Below are 19,409 nucleotides of genomic sequence, written 5' to 3' on the forward strand. Positions count from 1 at the left end.
TTTTCTCAAGGAGGCTTGGAAGCTGGCAAATAATATAAATAATGTAGCACCATCTGTTAGTGTTACAATAATAAACAGTGCTGCCATAATAGATAAAGTGCTAGATGTCCCCATGGGGGTAAAGATGTGTGAGGCTTGCACTAAGAAAAAAAGTAACAGATGAAAGGAGGTGAAATGTCAATGAAATTAGTCTTCGCATTGAGGTAAATAATGAAATAAGATCTGGCTTACAAGAAATGACATTACACAGGAATCTGTGTGATGATTTATTTTGTAATATTAGAACTGGTGCTCATCCTGCCAGACCATGGATTTTAGGGCTTGTTGGTGACATACACCATAAAAATGCTTTCTTCCCAAAGGAAAAGCTGCTTTTTATCTGCTGAGCTGCTTTCTATCTCAAAACAAAGATATTCACTCTCAGGAAAACACATTAGTAGTCTAAGCAATCTGGCTTTTTTAATAACTTCATGTCAGTTGACTACAAATCATACAAAAAATATCAAAAAGATGACACAAGCAACTACTCAAAATCAAAAATCTCTGCCTCTTTCTCTTTCCAAAAAGCAAAACTACGGTCAATGTATTTACAAATTTCTTCATTGCTAAAACTGGAAATGTCAGTGCCACTTCGCAGCATCCCCTCATCAGGAGTAGGCGTCTCGACAATGACTTTAGGGACCTGTCTAACCTCTGGAAGGGTATGTTTCTCCACTTCTGGAGCGCGTTCAGACTGATTCACTGCGTTTCCAAAGAACTTAATTTTAATGTCCTCAAAGCCATCCTTCCACTCGCGGTTCCCAGCCTCAATGTCCTCGATGACGGCCTTATGAAAGTCCCTGACCGTCTCCCAGGTAAAGCCCCCGATGTGGTCAAACACCTCAAAGCACAGCAGGTGCCTCATTTTGCGTTCGTCCGCAGGAAGATCCAACTCCAGGATGTGAAAGTAGCCCAGCATGAAGAGATCAAGGGTGAGGGTGTCATAGTCCACTGGCACTCCTTCCAGACGAGGCAGGAACTGCTCCGGGGAGTACAGGGCCTTCTGCCTGTGGAGGCTGTGGACAAGGCTGCACGATTAATCAAAAAGTATTGACACTGCAATATTGACTACTGCAATTTCCAAACTGCGAGAGACTGCATTTTTTTTGTTAGTAGAGAGAGAAGTTTCAGTGTGCTGCGCAGCATCCCTGGCTGAAAAGCAAGTTGTATGCTGGATAATTTTAATCAAACTGACCAAATCCTAAGTTTTGGAACCCATTTCACATGAACTTATGTTCATGTGAAATGTAAGTTCTGAAAGGGAATTATGTACATTTATAAAAAGGTGTATGCCACATGTATTACAATTCAAATCACAATCACAATATTCAGAAAAAAAGTCTAAATGATGCAGTCCTACCTGCGTATCTGTCTGGATGGCACACTGGAGATGATGCTCCTCCAGTTTCCTAACATCTTGTTGACCGCACTCCGCTGCTTGAAGAAATGTCCCAGAGAACTGTTCATCATCTTCTTAGACTGCCCGCTCTCCATGCTGCCCCTACGATCTGACCCAGGTTTGTCAGCCGTCCCCGGCTCACTGCCACTTATCTTCCTCTCTGCTTTACTCTTCAGTGTCACAGTGTAGGCAGATTTCTTCCAGTGGCCTAAGAACAGCACCACTATACGCTCCTTTCTAAGGCTGGTGGTCTCTATAACATCTGTGACACTCTCATCATAGTCAATGCCAGAGTCACTGTTTTGGTCTGTTTCTGGAGCTGGAGTCAAGCCTTTAGGCTGTTTGTCTGCCTTTGCGGCCTCCAGTTGTATGGGATAATCTAACATGACAGTCTCGTCTGTATCATCTGACAGAGTGGGTGAGTTCTGACTCTCAAAATTGGACTTCAGATTCCTCACAGACACTCCAAACTGATGGATTTCATTCTCTATCCTCTCTCTGCGTCCCCTGGTGGAGTTCTGTCTGACCGGTGTCTGGGAGAATACGGTGACCAGTTCGGTGTTGGGCATCTTGCAGTAGGGCTGGTCTGTCAGGTTGGCCATGAGCAGAGACATGCTCTTTACGATGCCTGAGATGCGGCTGCACCACACAGGCAGAGGGACTTGACTTGTGAAGTTTCTGTACTGTGTGTTGACCGTGATGTTGACAATGGGAGCAGGCAGTATGTGTCTGAGCTCTTCAGCCAGGCGAGCCAGCTCCAGCTCATAGCCTTCGCAGTTCTTCTGCATGGAGACATTCTCAATCTGCTTTTCCAGGTAGATGAGGTCGTCCTCAGTCAGCAGCTCACCGAAGGGCCCCAGGATGGCATTGTGGGCCTGGGAGTACCTCCAGCTGACCTTTGCATATTTATTCCCATTTTCCTGTAAGAACACAAGTAAATAGCAGGGTAGATAAATGTGCAGCATACGTGATCATTAAGGCCCATTTCAGATTTCAAATGCCATAGGCATAGGAAGAATAGTGTACTAGTCTAGTAGAACAAACCGTAGCAATATGAATAGACCAGTTATGTGCTACCAAGTGTGCTCAATGATTTGATATATGCAATTAAAAACATTTTAACTTTGCTCAGAGAAATAGTCTAGAGGTTAAGTCCCCACTGCCCTAGGCTTGAATCCAAGTGGCATGAGTGGCGTGAGTGGCATGTCCACACACATTTGTTAACAAAAAAGTGTGTCCAAGTGTTTTGCACATTTTGAGATGAAGCTCAGTGATTTAATGTATTTCAATAATACAAAATTTTTATGAATCTGTGCTACCTCTCTTCTCACAGGATTTAGATTAGCAAGGTTTTTCTGTATGCATAATTATTAATGTAACAATGTTTAATCTTAAAGGAATAGTTCACCCAAAAATGAAAATTCTGTCATCATCTACTCACCCTCATGCCAAATGAAACACAGGTGAAATGTATTAGTCCATATAACACACAGGGAGGTTGCCAGCACAACTTGGTAGCAGCCTTCTCCAAAACAACTGAAGTCAATGGGGACCTGTTCTTTAGAGTTCCAAAACAAAAACAGCCAAATAATCACACTGTGAATAGAAAGACCTATACACCATTATTTGTTGCAAATCAATCAGCTGTAGTTAAGATTTGCATTAAATTATGGTGTAAATATACTGTAGGTCTTTTTGGAACTCTGAAGAACTGGTCCCCACTGACTTCAGTTGTTTTGGAGAAGGCTGCTATGGAGTTGTGCTGGCAACCTCCCTGTGTGTTATATGGACAAACTTCACCTGTGTTTCAACTGGCATGCGGGGGAGTAGATGATGACAGAATTTTCATTTTTGGGTGAACTATTCCTTTAAGAAGTAAAGTATACATCACCTTCCTCCGCTGATCTTCCTCATCCAGCAGCCTGGCCTGCAGCTGTCTCACCATGACTTGCCTCTTCCACTCAGCGATGGGATGGCCTCTCTCATCATGGGTGGGCACCAGGTAGTCGATGTCCGACAGGTTGGCCTCCTCAGTGGGCAGCACCACCATCTTACTCTGCAGAGGACACAGGGAAATGACATTCTGTATAACAGCATAACAGGATATTAGATAATCAAAGCAAGAAATTACAAAGAAAAGATGTAAGACATAGGCAAGCTTATTGTGCTTACCGCTTGTCCAGTGAAGGCTCCTGATATCCCAGACTGTTTCAAAGATTTAATGGACTTCATGTCACCGAGAAGATTTTTGTCAGCCAGGTGTTTTGCATCAGGTAACATCATCTTATCGGCAGGGGCATTTGTCTCACTCCTAGTGGCCTTGGACTGACTGAAACCTTTAATAACTGCAATAAAAAATCATAAGCAGTGTCTGTTTCACTCTGTGTTTCAATATTTCAATAACAAACACACACAGATGCAAATGTTTCCCTCGAGCAATGATTTAATCAGTCAATACCGTAATAGTCTTTGCATTCCTTGGTATAGGAGTGATTAAAATTCAATAAATAGAATAGAATAGAATAGAATAGAATAGAATAGAATAGAATAGAATAGAATAGAATAGATGTTTATTGTCCTCAAAGAGGAAATTTGTTTCCACAGCCAGTACATGTGAAACACAGATACACTGAAAACTTGAAAACACCAACACAAGAAACATACATTTACAGCATAACGTACAACACATCAGGCATACAGTTAGAGGTAGCTGCTCTCACCAGATGTTGCAAGTTGAAACTGTTCTATTCTAGCGACTGCAGTTTTCTCTGGTTGGGCAGGTGTGCCAGGTGGAGATGAAGAGGAGGGTAAGGGAGGTGCAGGAGGGGGTGCTGGGTATCTTGCCTGGGGGGACTCCTCACTCTCAGGTTTCTGATTGGGATGAACAGAGTGACGTTGCCAATTGCTTTGGGGTTATAATATGAAGAATCAAAGAAAAACATAGGAAAGATGGTAAAAAGCTCAACCTTTAAACTGTCCATCTGTGTGTTACTGCTGTGACTGTCCCTGCATGCGTCACTCAGGCTCCGGTAGTAGTCCTCTCTGCTGAGCTGCCACGACACAGCTGGCTTTACCTTTACTTCTTCCTCTATTGGAGCGATATCCTCAATGGACTTATCTGCGGCAAAGGGCTACAACAACAGAGAAATGCCCTATGGGAGACTGAAGGAAAAAAATCGAGTGCAGAGGAAAGAGAGCAACCTTGAAAATATTGGCAACATTTCACACCACTGCAGGGAGGATGCAGGATATATGGAAGCATTTAGATCCCCTTTAATGAACCTGTATTGTCCTAATAGACTCCATGCAGAATGCATATCAAATTCAGCTCTCCAAGGACATTATTAGAAACCAAAACATCAAAGGAAGGCCTAATATGCTGCTGCATGCTGTTGTGCTTTGTGTCCATGAGGTGGTCCTCGCCATTTCCTGTCATGCGGCACTTTGATGTCGAACAGCACGAAATATGCTGTGACATTGCTCAGGCGGAGGAATAAACTTCCCCGAAGTTGTGTAATACATAAATAGATAAACAGGGGGCTGGGAATGGGGGGAACCCAATTCCTTTGTGACCCTTCTCGTAACAGTTCAACGTCCTAAAAGCTACAATGCATTTGTTCGTGTGTGTGTTTAATTAGATCCAGTGGCCGGTGAGCATTTGGTTTTCATCAGCACCCCATCACAATCGCCACGCAGATATAGATAGCCTAACCCTGTTTTGGCCTGGATCCACTCTCCCACTATCTGAGGCCACAAAGACCCTGATCAGGACAGATTAGGAGCCAAGAGTTAAGAAACAGCTACTCACTGCTGTCACATTGACAGACATACAGCACCAGTAATCTGTGGTCCCTGTGGGTCAAGCCATGAGAGACTGAAAATGATTTTAGAACAGCATGTCTATTTAAGTAACATGTCTCACAAGTTTCTGCTCTGGAATCCATCATTAAACAGCCTGTTTCCATGTAAAATATTCAAGTTCTTGGTGATAAATTGCAACATGGAATGTATACAGCAAGTATACATTATACACAGAACACTTTAATGTAAATACATGTCCACTCACACTTCCATATATTCTCAGTGATATGGTTTTCTACATGGTGGAGACGAATGCTTGTGAGTCTAATAATTATCAAGACCCAAAAGACAATCTTTGTAGCAAACATTTACTCAAAAAAGTTTTTGTGTGTATAGCTAAACCAGACAAATATGACTGCACAGCACCCTGCATCTTATAAAAAAATCATTGTTGATTATGTAAGTGGTAGTTACACAATGATTAGATTTTGGTCTAATCGTACATTAACCACTATTGTATCATCAAAAATCTATATCCAGCCCCAGTCCACTACCCACAAAGAAAAAATATCCAATGTGTAAAAATCACAAATGATAAAGTATAGCAAGCTCATAATCTAAGACAAAATGAGTCACAGTGGTTCCAGAGTATTAGTCATGACTACCCGTAAGTGGCTACCATAAACCTGATTTACAAAAACTACCATTCATCTTACAATAACGATTACTCAGCCTGACCAGTCAGTTATACTAGTGAACAAATGGTCACAGGAACAAAAAAGCTAATCCAGCAAAAAAGAAAAGAAATAAAAAAGTAAATTGAACAAGAAAAAAGTGATAAAAATACAGGAATGATCGATAAACCGACCTAAAACCGTACTAACCTTGACTCTGTGACAATGAAATGTTTCCCTACGCGGACCAATACAACTTGCGGTGAAACTCCCGTGGCGTTGTCTTGTGCAGCCAGGTATCCAGGCAGCCGCTCAGTGTTGAGGATGTGACACTATCTGAAGATCACCCACCATTCGTTTGACACCATCATCAACATCTCTGTTAGTGGCCAAGGGCCGCCAGGCAATAAACAATAAACTCTGATCGGAGAATGCTGTTAATAATTAAGGGAAAGGATAGGATGGCCGGTAATGTCACTAATGCATGGACAATCCAATGGCCATGTTGTTGCACGAAGGGAGGTATCAGCGGAAGACTGTCAAAGCAGCTGGAAGAGACACTTTATCCAGTGCGTTCAGGTGCTTTTTCCACTCCGTTCCATTGAATGAGGAAGCTAATGCATGAAGCACTTTTTTGGCAAAGTCCACCTGAGATGATTAGTGAAATGCCACTGTGGAAACATCATGTCACGCCATAAGCCTAGATAGATGGCAAGACTTTGATTAATAATGTGGAAAATCTGACAATGATTTCTCGATGAGACAAAGTAGAGATAAACACAGTCTCTAGTATCACACCAACTCATTAGTGTAAACCCCTGGCCCATTTGACAAGAGTTGCGTGGATGTTGTGACAAACCGTGGCCACACTCAGGATTATATGACTGAAGTCACCTACTAATACACTGAGTTTCCTGATGAAAACACCCTCTTTACTTCCTTCCATTAAAATCAACCGATTGTGTGCCAGCATCCTTCCTTGAAAGAAATTAAAAAAACACTCAATTTGAAAGAAAAAGACTGCACTGAAATATATTTTAGCCCCTACTTTTTACATATTTTCAGAGTCCTGTAAGACTGTGTATGGGGATTTGATTCAGGATTCTGTAGTATTATAGAATAGCTCCCCATGTGTGATAAACATTCAACTGTGATCCAGCCAGGCTTTGTGAGATTCAGATAGATGTGTATCCAGAGGCTTGATGTGAGAGAGGATGAGGGTTTAATGAGAAGCATGCCTGCAGATTCCTTTATCTTTGGTACAGTGAAGAATACAATAAGTTCACTAGGTACCCTCTAGTGGTAATGTTGAATTAGACGACCATTACATTCTTACTCTCAACAGACGCTGATGCTAAATACCTTATTATAGCATGCATTTTTTTCTAATGGCAAACAAACAAAAATGTGTAAACTCTGTCCCAAAAAACACATTGATGAATGGGAGGACACTGTGTTTTGTCTTTTCGAAGTGTTCTAAAAATACCAATCTCAAACAACAGTGTGTTTGGCTGGATCGCTGTGAATGAAGAGCAAAAGCCGTGAATGTGAGTGAAATAAACCTCACGCCATGCATTGTTTATTTGATTGCAGCTGTTCCTGAGACCCATGATGAGGAAGAGCAGTTGACAACACTGAAAGAGTCTGACCTCATTGTGAGCACACCAAACATGCGGAAATGCCAAACACGCAACTCTCTGGTCAATGTCCCAATCGATTTAGGTCGCTGCTCGGAAATGAGATTATCTGACTGACACTTTAGAACCAATGAAACCCTGTGAGCTACATGGTACAAATGTGCAACACCACTAGAAATGTAATTAAAGCATGTCAATTCCGGTGCTGTAGGCTTCAAAGCATACACAACCGGTTCTTCAAATCTTATGAGACTGAACTGAAAAAAATTACGTGTAATTTCAGGTACTCTATCAGATGACCCCTTTGTTGAAATCATTTCATAATTTGTCTGTCTGAAACATACATTGCCAAGAAACATAATACACCATACAGTCTGCTACCAGCATTGCACAGCATCCAGAAGTGACAATCATAGCACTTCCAAACCCTCTGGAAAAAACATGACACACAATCAAACGTGTGTTTGAAGCCAATGACATCCTGCTCTCCAAGTCCACAGAGGGATAGAGTTGCCAGTTCCAGGCATCAGAATGGTGAAAACGCTGAAACTTAAGCTCCTGGATCTCATAACGGGCTCAGCCCCTGGGCCTTCCACCTGAGCCGCTGGAGAGGGGTAACTGATAGGCCCTTAGCTGGCGGCGGCTCCGGCTGCGTTCGACGCTGCAGCGGCCCCTGTGCTAATTAGCTCTCCATTGTTGATGGAGGATTATTTCTGAAGGAGCCCAGCAGCCACGCCTCACTGGCTCCCTATCATCATCCTCTTCACGTATGAGTACTGCTCTCCTCTGCTGACTTATTCATGGTTTCTATTGGCTGACAGCTTCCGTTACTCTGCGCATCACTGTGTAGCCTGCACTGTGAGCCTCACTTGGCCCGCGGCAACAGAGAAAGAACGACGTCTGCAGGCGGACAGGCTGTTACTTTAAAGTTCAACAGGTTTGCTGACAGGGTGGTCCCCGTAGGCTGCTTCAGCTAATGGTTTTCTCTTTGTTTCCACTTGAAAAACAATTTAACAAATGCTCAAATTTCAGTGTCAACTGTTCTAGGCCCAATCATTATGTAGGTATTTTAAGGACAAACAAATCAAAAAAGAAATAAATGTATCAAAATAAGCTACACGCAGTGAACTGACTTTATTTTGTGAGGTTAATGTAGGCCAATTTTTACTACATTGACTTCTGCCTTGAACAGGGAACACCGACACAAACAAGGTGTTAACACTGAAATATTCATCAATCAAATTAAGAGTGTCGTGCTTACCACACAAAACAAAAGAGCTAATCTCAGAGAGTCCTCACTGGCAAACTGAGAAGACAAAGACAACCTGCTCCAGTACATGGACTTACGGCATTATAGGTCGTAATGCCTTATTAACCACCAATACCATCATCCTCCACTTTCTAGACCTCTTAAACTGAGAGCCCTCAATCAAGTTGAGTGGAGAGAATAGCTCTGGAAAGGACAGGCTTGAATTAAATACATGTCACAAATTAAGAAAATGAGTCACAGTGGTTCCAAGATCTCCCAGATGTCTGCTGTTGACCATGCTCCCTATTCTGGCTTTGTTTCTCATGCCAAGATAAACAGCAGGGCAAAACTGACACAGACGCAACAAACTGTGAAAACTTGAAAAATATAATATAGGTAAGAGTGGTTTCTTACATTTGTCTCCATGGCACGGAGATATCTGGCACATTCAAAGTGTCCGTTGTACTCTGCCAAGTGTGCTGCTGTGAACCCATCAATATCTTGGTCTAAGGGGTTCGCTTGATTGGCCAACAGGATTTTACAGCACTAAGAGAAAGGATACATGACCAGTGTCAATAAAACCAAGACACAGCAATTTACATGATTATTGACTTGTTAGTACAAGTTATGACCAAGTTATGACCAACCTCTAGCTCTCCATTCTCTGCAGCATCATGCAGTGGGGTGCCTCCCCAGTAATCCTTGATGACCTTTGAACCCATGTCAAGCAGCCTCTCCAAGATGCAATAGTGCCCCCTGCTGGCAGCAAAATGCAGCGCAGTGGCTCCATCTCTGTCCTTGCAGGACAGGCTTATGTCTGTAAAAGTGACCTATTTGGGGTCGATGAATCAACATGAAACAAGATGAAAGTGTTGACTGAACACACACAAATATTCCTAGGAACCAAAATATATCACTCTCTTGTAAAGTTGGGGTTTGAAAGCATTTTATCAATCTGAATCCAGTATTGAATCTGCTTATGGAATCCGAATCCTTTCGAATCCTTTCTACTTTATAGAACCTTTTTACATAACTTGTTGGGGAAAAAAGGACAAAGAAAATTTCAAAAACACATCACTCGTTAACTATTGCAGGACCAAACCAAAAATACTGCTTTTCGCCGTATTCTCATTTAGTTTCGAGAAGTGTGCCCATGCTTTCAAATGCTTTTCCACCATCCACCATGTTGACAAACACACTGGAAAGTGGACACTGGGAAGTGGGGTCTGGAGACGCAAATGTATGACATCATTCGGGGAGGGGAAGATTCTGTAGAGGATTTGTTCACTTAGGGATTGACGAATCTGGGTATTTTGCTCTTTCGGAACCGGTTCTAAAATGGAACCAGGTAACGGAACCCAACCCTACTATCTTGTAATTTTATAGATGCTCCCAGTGTTTTTGTGTTTTTGTACTGACCAGCCAGACCAGCAGGGCATGGTGGCCCATGTGGGCAGCAGCATGTAGGCCGGTCATGCCATCATTGGCCCTCAGGTGGATGTCGGCCCCACAGTCCTTCACCAGGTACTCCACCACATGCAGGTGCCCTTCCTGGCAGGCCAGGTACAGTGGAGTAGCACCGATGCCTGTCTGATGGTTCACATACCTGCAGTGCGACACACACCAATAGCACAAAGATAAAGACCTGAACAGTGCAGGCCTATTGTCAGAACATATTATTATTATTATTTGTACAACACTTTACAAAACACAATTACTCAACATAATAATAACTAGTATTGGTTAGTCAGCTACAGAGTGCATTACAATGTAAATAAAATTCTATAAAAATTCTATAAAAACCAAGAGATAAAATCAACAATAAAAGCACAATGTAAGCAAAGCATAAAACATAAAAAGGGACATTAACTTAAACATGAAAAGTAAAAATTAACTAAAACATAAAAAGGAAGGTCAAAGACAATTAATAAAATATCATTACATAAAAGCAAGTCTATCAAAGTGAATTAAGTAGTGATTTAAAAGATGATATATATATATTTAGCCAGCTTTGTTCTAAATATAACAAAGTCCCTGTTCGCCTGAAATTGGATTTTCAGTAATGTTTGGGACATTTTAGGGTGTAAACCATTTCCTGTGGGCGTGGCCAGCGGTGATCTGGATTGTGACTATCAAGGTGAGGCTAGTGGCCACAGCACATGGAAGTCAATGGCAGAAACCAGTAAGAAAAGAAAATATAGCAAAGCTAAATGTGTCAGACAAGACCTGTTCAAAAAGTGTTGCTTTCTTTTTTGTAAATCAATTGTAAAACTAAACGGTAACCAACATAAATATGCTAATGTAGGGTTGATCTGAAATAAATGTCACTCACTTCACACATCTTTGATAAAGGAGTTTCACATCTACATAAATGCTCCCTTGAATCTTGGGAGTATCCTGTGCGTGTGATTAGTGTTGTATAGCAGTCGTGTGGTCAGAAACACAATCTGGGAAACATTCAGTAAATGCATACAGTAGGGCTGCATTTCTATTTACATTGAAGTACATACAACCACAAGGCTGACATGTGATCGACAGCGTCTAGGCATCCATTATTCACCGGTTACTGATGGTCACATGTGATGCTCTGACCCCACCATGCCCCATGCAAAATACAGTCATACCCTCCTGTAACAAGGAGATGAAACAGGCAGACAGTAACATGTCTTCATCTGAGTGCCTTTGTCTCAGGTTCAGAGGGTGGAGAAGAAAGGGGATTCATGGGGAGGGAATAATGTTTCACATGATCCCCTCCCTCTGGAGGAGTGCAGCCTACTGCAGTAAATCCTCTTAATTATGACCTCAAAAAGTTAAGTTGGGGAATTGATTATTTGATAATATTCAGGCATCATCTGCAAATGTGATTTTATCTAAAATAACAGAAAATGTATAGGGAATTAATACACTTTCTGTATCTATATCAGGTAGATGACTTTACAGAAAAAAATGGTTCTCAAACAAAATTTGCCAATTTTCAAACAAAACAAAACCTACAAATCTATATCACAGATTGGAAAATTAGTCATTATTTTATTACTGTATACGAATATTCATACTTTGCCCTTCACAAACCTAAACCTCTACATAAAATTAAGTCTACAAAGGTTACCATGATGTCCCCACATGCTCTGTGTGAGGACCGCAGTGGGGTTCCAAGGTGTCTGGTCTGTAGGTGTGTGTCCTGTGATCACATGTCACTGGGGGCAAAGGGAGTGTCAGGGGATACCCTGTGGTTTATTCTGTGGGTCACCAGAGGTATGTTGTACATGTTGTACATTTTGAAGGAAATTCCCTATCAAAGCTGAGCTCATTTCTCTTATGGCCTTTCAAAGAAGAAATAGGAATGGCACCAGTAAAAGCAAGGGGGCGCGGGGGGGGGTTACTTACCCAGGAGCCTGTTGAACCAGTAGTTTTAAACAGGTGAGGTCCCCCTTTGCTGCAGCATAGTGAGCAGGTACAGCTCCACAGTTTGTCTCCACCTCGGCCACACCCCCAACAGAAAGCAGCCACTTAATTACTTCCACACAACCAAACCGGGCTGCAAGGTGGATTGCAGTGACCCCACCAGCGTCCTGGTCCTGGAATCATCCAGAAAGTTGTTTTTGAGTTTCATGTAGACAGTCAGGACACATCATGGGACTTTATTACACACACACACACAGACACACACACACACACACACCACATTATACACAAAACTGACTCAGTCAAAACTAATTGCTTGTTGAACGTGTATGAAATATGCATTTATTTTCCAATGCGGTGTAGCCAACTTTAACATATGCCAGCTTGAATATCAGGGGAAACAGTATTAATTCATCACAAACACCTTGTCCTTTTGACCTCACTTCAAAAGCTAGCAGAGGTTCTCAGGGAGACCACCAATGAAGCTAATAATAAGATGGAACATTAGATGTGTTGTTTAATTTTAAGCAGCTGTCTGCAAATTCAATCAAGAGATTGCCTTGTATTCTCTGAAAAACAACAGAGATGAAGGTAAATTTAACTGTATAACTAATAGCTAACTTTAGTGGGAGCACCTCTGAAGCATCTGGACGTAATTACAATGGCTATGTAATACTACAGGATAACAAGTAAGTCAACACCATATGATGTAATCAGCTGGTAATGCATCTGAAATGGTACTCTACAGTACCTTTTACAACTGCAATGATGTAATCCCACTCTGGGATTGGTTAGATGGCCATCTCTTGAATTTAGACTCTCACACACAACTCAGTTGAAAGTAACAAGAAAGCCGGAGATGTGGCACGTTCCCAGGGGATTTGAGCTCTCAGTGTCACTTTATCCCTCTGTGCAGCCGGCTCTCAATGGCCAGCCTTACCTCAATGTTGCAGCCGCCTTGGTCCACCAGCCACTGCAGCTCCCGGGTGTGGCCAGTAGCTGCTGCATCATGCGCTGGCGTGGCCCTGTTCAAGGCCCGGGCATCAGCTGCCAGCCCCAAGTCGCTCACCAGGAAGCGCAGGCATTCCAGGCGTCCACACCGGGCTGCGTGGTGCACCGGGCCAGCACCTTGGGCATCAGTGATGGCTGCTGAGAGGTGACCAGAAGACGCTAGGTCCCTCAGAGCTGCGAGGTCTCCTGCCCGAGCCGCCTGGATGGCCCGGTGCAGCACCATCCCCCGCACTGGCCCTATGGGTATGTTATGGCACACAGTACAGGCTCCCTGGAGCTCCTTGGACCCCAGCAAGTTACCATCTCTCTATCATACGCACATGTACAGGCAAACTCGCACACAATCACATAAAACGCACGCACTCGCTGCCTCCTCCCAAGCCAGAAAAGCGACACCCGAGCAGCAGCCAGCTGGCCAGCATGGCTGTGGGAGAGAGGAGGGGGTCAGGCCCAGTGAGATAGAAAGGTAATGAAAGACGGGTGGAGGCACAGCACTCATGGCCTCCTGCTCCCCTTTGTGTGGCAATGAACGTACGCTGGCACACGCACCCACGCTTCACTGGAGACAGGGGAACTGAGGCAGCACGGAAACTTAAGTAATGGGAGAAGTCACCGCCAAGGCATGGTGGATTACAATGAGTGTTATTTTTTACAACTATTTTAAAAATTAATCTCGATCTCAGCGGGGGAGTAAATAAACACAACTGTTAAATTTGCCAGATTATAATCAGCAGATTATAATCAGACTGCTGATTAGGTCAGGTGTGTAAAGGATACAGAAAGTGAGAAAATTGTTTAAAGTATACGTAAATATTTTATTTCAATAACACCCCTACATGTCTCCCCGGCTCCAGAAGAGACGATTAGCTGATTAGCTGCTCGCATGACGCTGTGATGGAAGCTGCTGATGGTCTTTCAGCAGATGAAAGCAATCCATCCCTGCATAACATCACTCCTCAAGTCACTTTTTTCCCTTATTTATATTAAACATTTTAAACCATTTTACATGATGAATTAATGTACAATAAACAGATGACGCACTCTTAATTCTCTATGTCCATATTTGACCCGTTAAGTGCAGTTTATGTAGCATACATGAAGGCCATCAGTCCATTTCTTCCAGCAGCTGTACAGTGCCTCTCAGGTCCTCCACCACTGTATCCACGTCTGCTTTTGACGTACTTCTACCCACACTCAACCGCAACGCATTAGCTGCCACCTCGGAGGGAACGCCACAGCTCAGAAGGATATGGGACGGCCTGATGGACAGACACAGTACAGAGAAGTCATGTAACTTATTCACTGATAAATTCTGGGTCTTGATAAAGGCGCAACAAGTGAGACTCTCTACCTGTCTCCACTGTCTGAGTGGCAGGCGGCGCCCACGCTGGCCAACAACCTCGTACAGTTGGACAATACCTTCCGCCCTGAAGCAGGAGAGAGATTAATCATTCAAAGCTTTTGTTGTTTACAAATAGCCCCATGCAGGTCATGACCTGCCTCTGACAAGCATAGGTGTAGGGTTAGAGGACACTGTCCGCAGTGGCAGGCCAAAACAGACAAAGCAAAGAGAAGGAAGGGAGTCGTGACATCACCTTGTAATCTTGGGCCCAGAATGGAGATGTTACATGTGTTGGGAAGGGTGTCAGAGCCAGGGAAATGGCTGTTGAAGCGGATCTTCTCCCCAAAAACAGCCTGAAAATGCGAACATACTGACGTTAAACTTTTAAATGTATGACATGTAAGCAACAAGATAATCTCAGGTAATCATTTCTAATTAAGAGAAACAATAAGGCATATGAACCATAATCATACTGTAAATAGATATCATTGTTAGAATTTTCTTTTAAATTAATTCTCGATCTAGACATGGAAACTGACTTACCCTTAGTCGTTCCTCCAAGTAAAGTCTGGTACTTAGCATATGACGCTCATAATCTGACAGATTGGAGGTCACAAGCTCTGCAGCCTAACACACACATAATAAATCAGTAACTGCAAAAGCAGCAGTGACATGACAGTTTTGGTGTCTAAATGAAATACTTTACAAAATCAATATCAATTGTATTCAACAATGTCTTTTAACTCTTTTAGTGAGGGCTAAAGGAGTTTAAGGTCAACAGAGGTATTCTAGATCCCCCTGGCAGCCATGTTGGGAGACCATCACATCCAGCACAACTGCCTTGCTCGCTGCTGTCAACACTGCAAACATCATGGTCAACGTTTGTTGTGTGGTTGGCTGTTCCAATTAGGCAGGAAAAATGGCCGAGCAGAAATAATTTTATAGACTTCCAAAAATCAAGGAGAAACACATTTTTTTAGCGGAAACAAATTTTTGCACAACACTTGCCGTGTTCATGTCATGGCAGAAGTAGCAAAAGAAAGAACTTTATTTCACTGCTTTTGAAAGTTGAAAGCATTTATGTGTCTAACTCGTTGGAACGTCCACACCCAAAATCATTTGAATTTATGAATTTAAAATCAATCTGCAGCAGATATAGCTGGCTTTTCGTAAGTAGGGTTGATTGTATTAGTGTGAATATCACTGATCATTTTGACTGAACTTGCCAGTGGTCTTCCAACAGGGCATCGGGTATGGTTGAAGTGAAACATCATTCATGGTAACCAGCAAATAAATATTAGAAATCATCAGTTTTGATTTTTTTTAAACTACTTCTGAAAATATTTCCATTAACAATCCCAATACCAAGTATAGGAGTACAGGAGATCTACCTTTCCCAGACCAGCAATCATTGGTGTGTTCTCAGTACTGTAATATTCAAAAAAGAAGAAATGAGACCCTTATATTTAAATCTGCAGCTCTTTCTGATTTCAGTAATCGTTTCATGCATGCTTGGTAGTTGATTGATGATTATTCAGGTGAGAACATTAATAGAACATTACCCTGGTCTGAAGTTCCTCTCCTGTCCTCCTCCAAATAGCATTGGATACAACGGCGTTTTTGTCCCAGGACCGTTCACATACAAAGCACCAATCCGGGGAGCGTAGAACTAGAAATGTAAGAAAAACTTTCAATGACTATTCTTGTTATTTTTCAAAAGGGCAAATCATGTTTTTTATACAACAAAACCCTGACCTTGTGTCCTACAATGGTTAGGTAATCCACTCCCAGGTCACAGGCATCGACTCGGATTTTCCCCAAAGCCTGCGCAGCGTCCGTGTGGAGGAGGATTCTGGGTTGCTGATCCTGCTTGTTAAGAGATTTTATTCTCTGGCAGATTTCTTGGACCGGCTAAAAAGAGGAAGGCATTTCAACATACTGGGGGTCGTATATACAGAGCTACACAGAAATTTAGATTTTTTTTAAATGCTGCAAGGAGTTGACAAGAACATAACTGATGACGTCTTACGATTCATCAGAAACAAATTCCTCCGTCCAACATGAATTGATTAATTAACTAACTTCTATTACAATAATACATTACTTGCAATACTGGTTATGTATCCTAAAAACAGTACACCAATATACAGTATATTTCCTACAATGAGTTTTTTTCATGCCGTGTGTCCCTATCACAAGAACTGAGGTGAACTGTAAAAATGACATGCCTGACTTGCCTTTTTTCATTCAAGAAAACTCTCCAGTCACTAAAGCTCCTCTGTATTACCCTCAACTTCTGCACCTAGATGAAATCTTAGAACTTAAAGGTTTGATATGTTACATTGAGACTAACTCTTGAAAGCTGGAGCCATTTTGAGATTTAGTCCACTTGAGAACAAATCTCAAATTCAAGGGGCTCAAGTTAAGAGGAATTGTGTAAAAGATGCAGGAAGAGCTGGACAAGAAAGAGGCCTTCAGCTGTCCAAGCCTCTGTCTCCTCTCACCATAAGGACTCCTGTCTCATTGTTGGCGAGCATGATGGAGATGAGACAAGTGGTGGGACGCACCGCAGCAATGATGTCGTCCACCTCCACACGGGCTGTCACCTTGGAAACAGGCACAAGTGTCACATCTGTGACAAAAACATAGCTGGTCACTGAGACAACACTCAATACACAAACAAGTCAAGAAAGAGTGAAAACTAAAAATTGTTCACAGTTGCTTGTGAAAGAGAAAACTGCCAAAAAAATACTACATAAAACAAGATGTTATGCTCTTAGGATTCATGTTATTAAAAATCTGGGTGTGTAGCAGGTTCTCTCACCTGCCTTGCCATCTCTCTGTAGGTGTTCAGCTGTTAGTTTGACTGAGTCATGTTCCACATTAGAGATGATGATGTGAGGAAGGCCAGCGCTTCCATTCTGGTAATTCCTCTTCCCTTCACCTTGCTCTGTAGCCCTGCAGCTTCTCCTGAAGTGCTCCACAGCAGTGTGGAACACCAGGTTATTGGCCTGAAAGAAGGTTAGCCTGTTACAGACCTCTCAACTCTAAACACTGGTGTTTTCATGATACTATTACTATTATTATAAAGGTTTAGTCATCACACAAGACTGTTGTGGCTTTGCAAAACTAGTGCACAATCGTGTACCGTCATTGATGCTTACCTCTGTTCCACCTGAGGTGAAAATTATGTCCTCTGCTTTACCTCCAACCATTCTCGCCACATTTGCTCTGGACTGATTAATCATTGCCTTGGCATTGGCACCTAGAAATAACATGTTTCATACAGAAAAAAAAGTATAGCAAAATTTTACATGTTAGTTAGATGTCAAATACTGTTTGCACACATAGATACAACATTATGTGGCTGGGTACTAAAAAGGTGTGGGTTTCAATCAGTGTAACAACAAAAAACATTTCACTCATCACCATACAGTAACAGGATAATATATTGGAAACAGTAATTTATAACCCCACTAAAAATAAATAAATTACATTACATATCCTGTTACATAACTCGCTCTGCATTTCCTATTTCAAGTAAAGTGTCAATTCAGTGGCATTTTGAGGCAGGATGTAACCTTCACCTGGTGTATAGCTGCTACTAGGGTTTCCCCATGCTTCCTGTAGGGCTTCAGAAATCGTCTGGATCACTTCTGGCTCCAGAGGGGTGGTGGCATTGTAGTCCATATAGATCCTGTATTATAAAATGTACAGGAGAGAAACATAGGCTATCTGCTATAAACATACAATGACACGGATAATAACCTGTGTGGTGGAGTCTCCACATGATCACCGACTACAAAAGACTAAAACTAAAACAATAATGTGTATTGTGAAGAGCATGTAAATCATCAAATCAAACTCATTTCCCATGCTATGTACTTGGTGAGAGAAGGTGAGTTTGATTCTAAGATGATGCTCTAACTGCTGATACCAATAAGTTACCAATCCAATCAAAACTCCCCACCTGTCCAGATTCATCTCTGCATGATGACAGAAGGTATGGCCAACAAGGGTATGACCCTTTACATCAGGTTGTTCAGCCATAATAACCTAGGAGACATAAGAGACTTTGTCAACTTTGTGTAAAACATTTCTTTTATAAGCTAATTCATTTGAAGCTTATACACAGAACATTGTTTAATTCAGCGACTGCACGCCACATCAAGCAAGCATCAACAAAGCACAGTAGTTGTAGCTCAAGGCAGAGTTTAACCTTTGCAATTTCTAGTGTCAATTATGTTTGCTCCACAATTCCCTTCATGGCCATCGCTAAATAATTTGTGATTCTCGTTACAATTGTGTTACCCAAGACGATATTACACATTTCTAGCCAAGACTTCTAACATGATAAAACCTGGCCAAACTCTCTACTGGCAAGTCCACGTCACGCCTGTCAGCAGCATGACAGGTAGGTGTTTACTCAGCTATCATGTTAGCTAAGCTTCCTAGTCCTGGCCATGCTCCGCGGTTCATTCATGCGTTTTAACTGATCAAGGCACACTGGGGACCTTTAACTAACCCGCAGCTGTAACATTAAGGACCACCGGACTCATCCCTGGCATGTCTACCTGACCGAGTTTGGTATTTAGCTAGCGACCCATTAACTTTAGCTAGTATTGCTAACTGGCACTAGCTAGCAAGATTAGAGTCGACGTTAATCTGCTTTCAACATTAAGCTTCAGTCAAATATTTTTCCTCTCAGTTCTGAGATGGCAGGCTGGATTTCTTAGCTTTATTACTGTAGGACGACTCTGACCTTGTAAAGTGATGTGAAGGTGCTCTGGCTAGATTAGTTATCTGTGTCAATCATCAGCTAGCCAGTTGTTAAGACTGGATGATGCGCGAC

The 19,409-nt window shown here is 42.2% G+C and overlaps 2 protein-coding genes across 2 annotated transcripts; both read right to left on the bottom strand.

The window, feature by feature from the left end:
- Positions 1–315: 315 nt before the first annotated feature.
- espnla (espin like a) lies at positions 316–13,438 on the bottom strand. Its single transcript, XM_071517618.1, has 11 exons — positions 13,145–13,438; positions 12,187–12,377; positions 10,219–10,405; positions 9,447–9,629; positions 9,214–9,345; positions 4,405–4,569; positions 4,159–4,309; positions 3,611–3,783; positions 3,330–3,494; positions 1,400–2,358; positions 316–1,055 (listed from the first exon to the last, which is right to left on the bottom strand). The coding sequence occupies exons 1-11, from the start codon at positions 13,436–13,438 to the stop codon at positions 524–526; spliced, it is 3,132 nt and encodes a 1,043-aa protein (XP_071373719.1). The 3' UTR covers positions 316–523.
- A 586-nt stretch (positions 13,439–14,024) lies between these two features.
- On the bottom strand, positions 14,025–19,409 carry scly (selenocysteine lyase). The gene is made up of 13 exons (XM_071517619.1): positions 19,320–19,409; positions 18,528–18,613; positions 18,145–18,254; positions 17,722–17,822; positions 17,382–17,568; positions 17,062–17,189; positions 16,313–16,468; positions 16,120–16,226; positions 15,949–15,985; positions 15,101–15,184; positions 14,811–14,910; positions 14,567–14,642; positions 14,025–14,474 (listed from the first exon to the last, which is right to left on the bottom strand). Exons 2-13 carry the CDS (start codon positions 18,605–18,607, stop codon positions 14,321–14,323), a joined length of 1,320 nt encoding a protein of 439 aa, XP_071373720.1. The 5' UTR covers positions 18,608–18,613; positions 19,320–19,409; the 3' UTR covers positions 14,025–14,320.

The sequence above is a fragment of the Centroberyx affinis genome, unplaced genomic scaffold, assembly GCF_046629955.1.
Source record: "Centroberyx affinis isolate AG114_WGS23_722 - 3 ecotype Tasmania unplaced genomic scaffold, CSIRO-AGI_Caff_v1 ptg000503l_1, whole genome shotgun sequence".
Classification (NCBI taxonomy): domain Eukaryota; kingdom Metazoa; phylum Chordata; class Actinopteri; order Beryciformes; family Berycidae; genus Centroberyx; species Centroberyx affinis.

What these genes read in the sequence shown, in the direction of transcription:
- espnla (XM_071517618.1), bottom strand. Translation starts at nt 13,438, where the DNA reads ATGGTGCTGCACCGGGCCATCCAGGCGGCTCGGGCAGGAGACCTCGCA. An exon ending in GAGCCTTCACTGGACAAGCG is followed by an intron (nt 3,495 to 3,610) that starts GTAAGCACAATA and finishes TGTCCTCTGCAG; the next exon opens with AGTAAGATGGTGGTGCTGCC. An exon ending in CCATCCAGACAGATACGCAG is followed by an intron (nt 1,056 to 1,399) that starts GTAGGACTGCAT and finishes CCTTGTCCACAG; the next exon opens with CCTCCACAGGCAGAAGGCCC.
- scly (XM_071517619.1), bottom strand. Translation starts at nt 18,607, where the DNA reads ATGGCTGAACAACCTGATGTAAAGGGTCATACCCTTGTTGGCCATACC. An exon ending in TCACCTCAGGTGGAACAGAG is followed by an intron (nt 17,569 to 17,721) that starts GTAAGCATCAAT and finishes ACCTTCTTTCAG; the next exon opens with GCCAATAACCTGGTGTTCCA. An exon ending in TCTGGGCCCAAGATTACAAG is followed by an intron (nt 14,643 to 14,810) that starts GTGATGTCACGA and finishes CTCCTGCTTCAG; the next exon opens with GGCGGAAGGTATTGTCCAAC.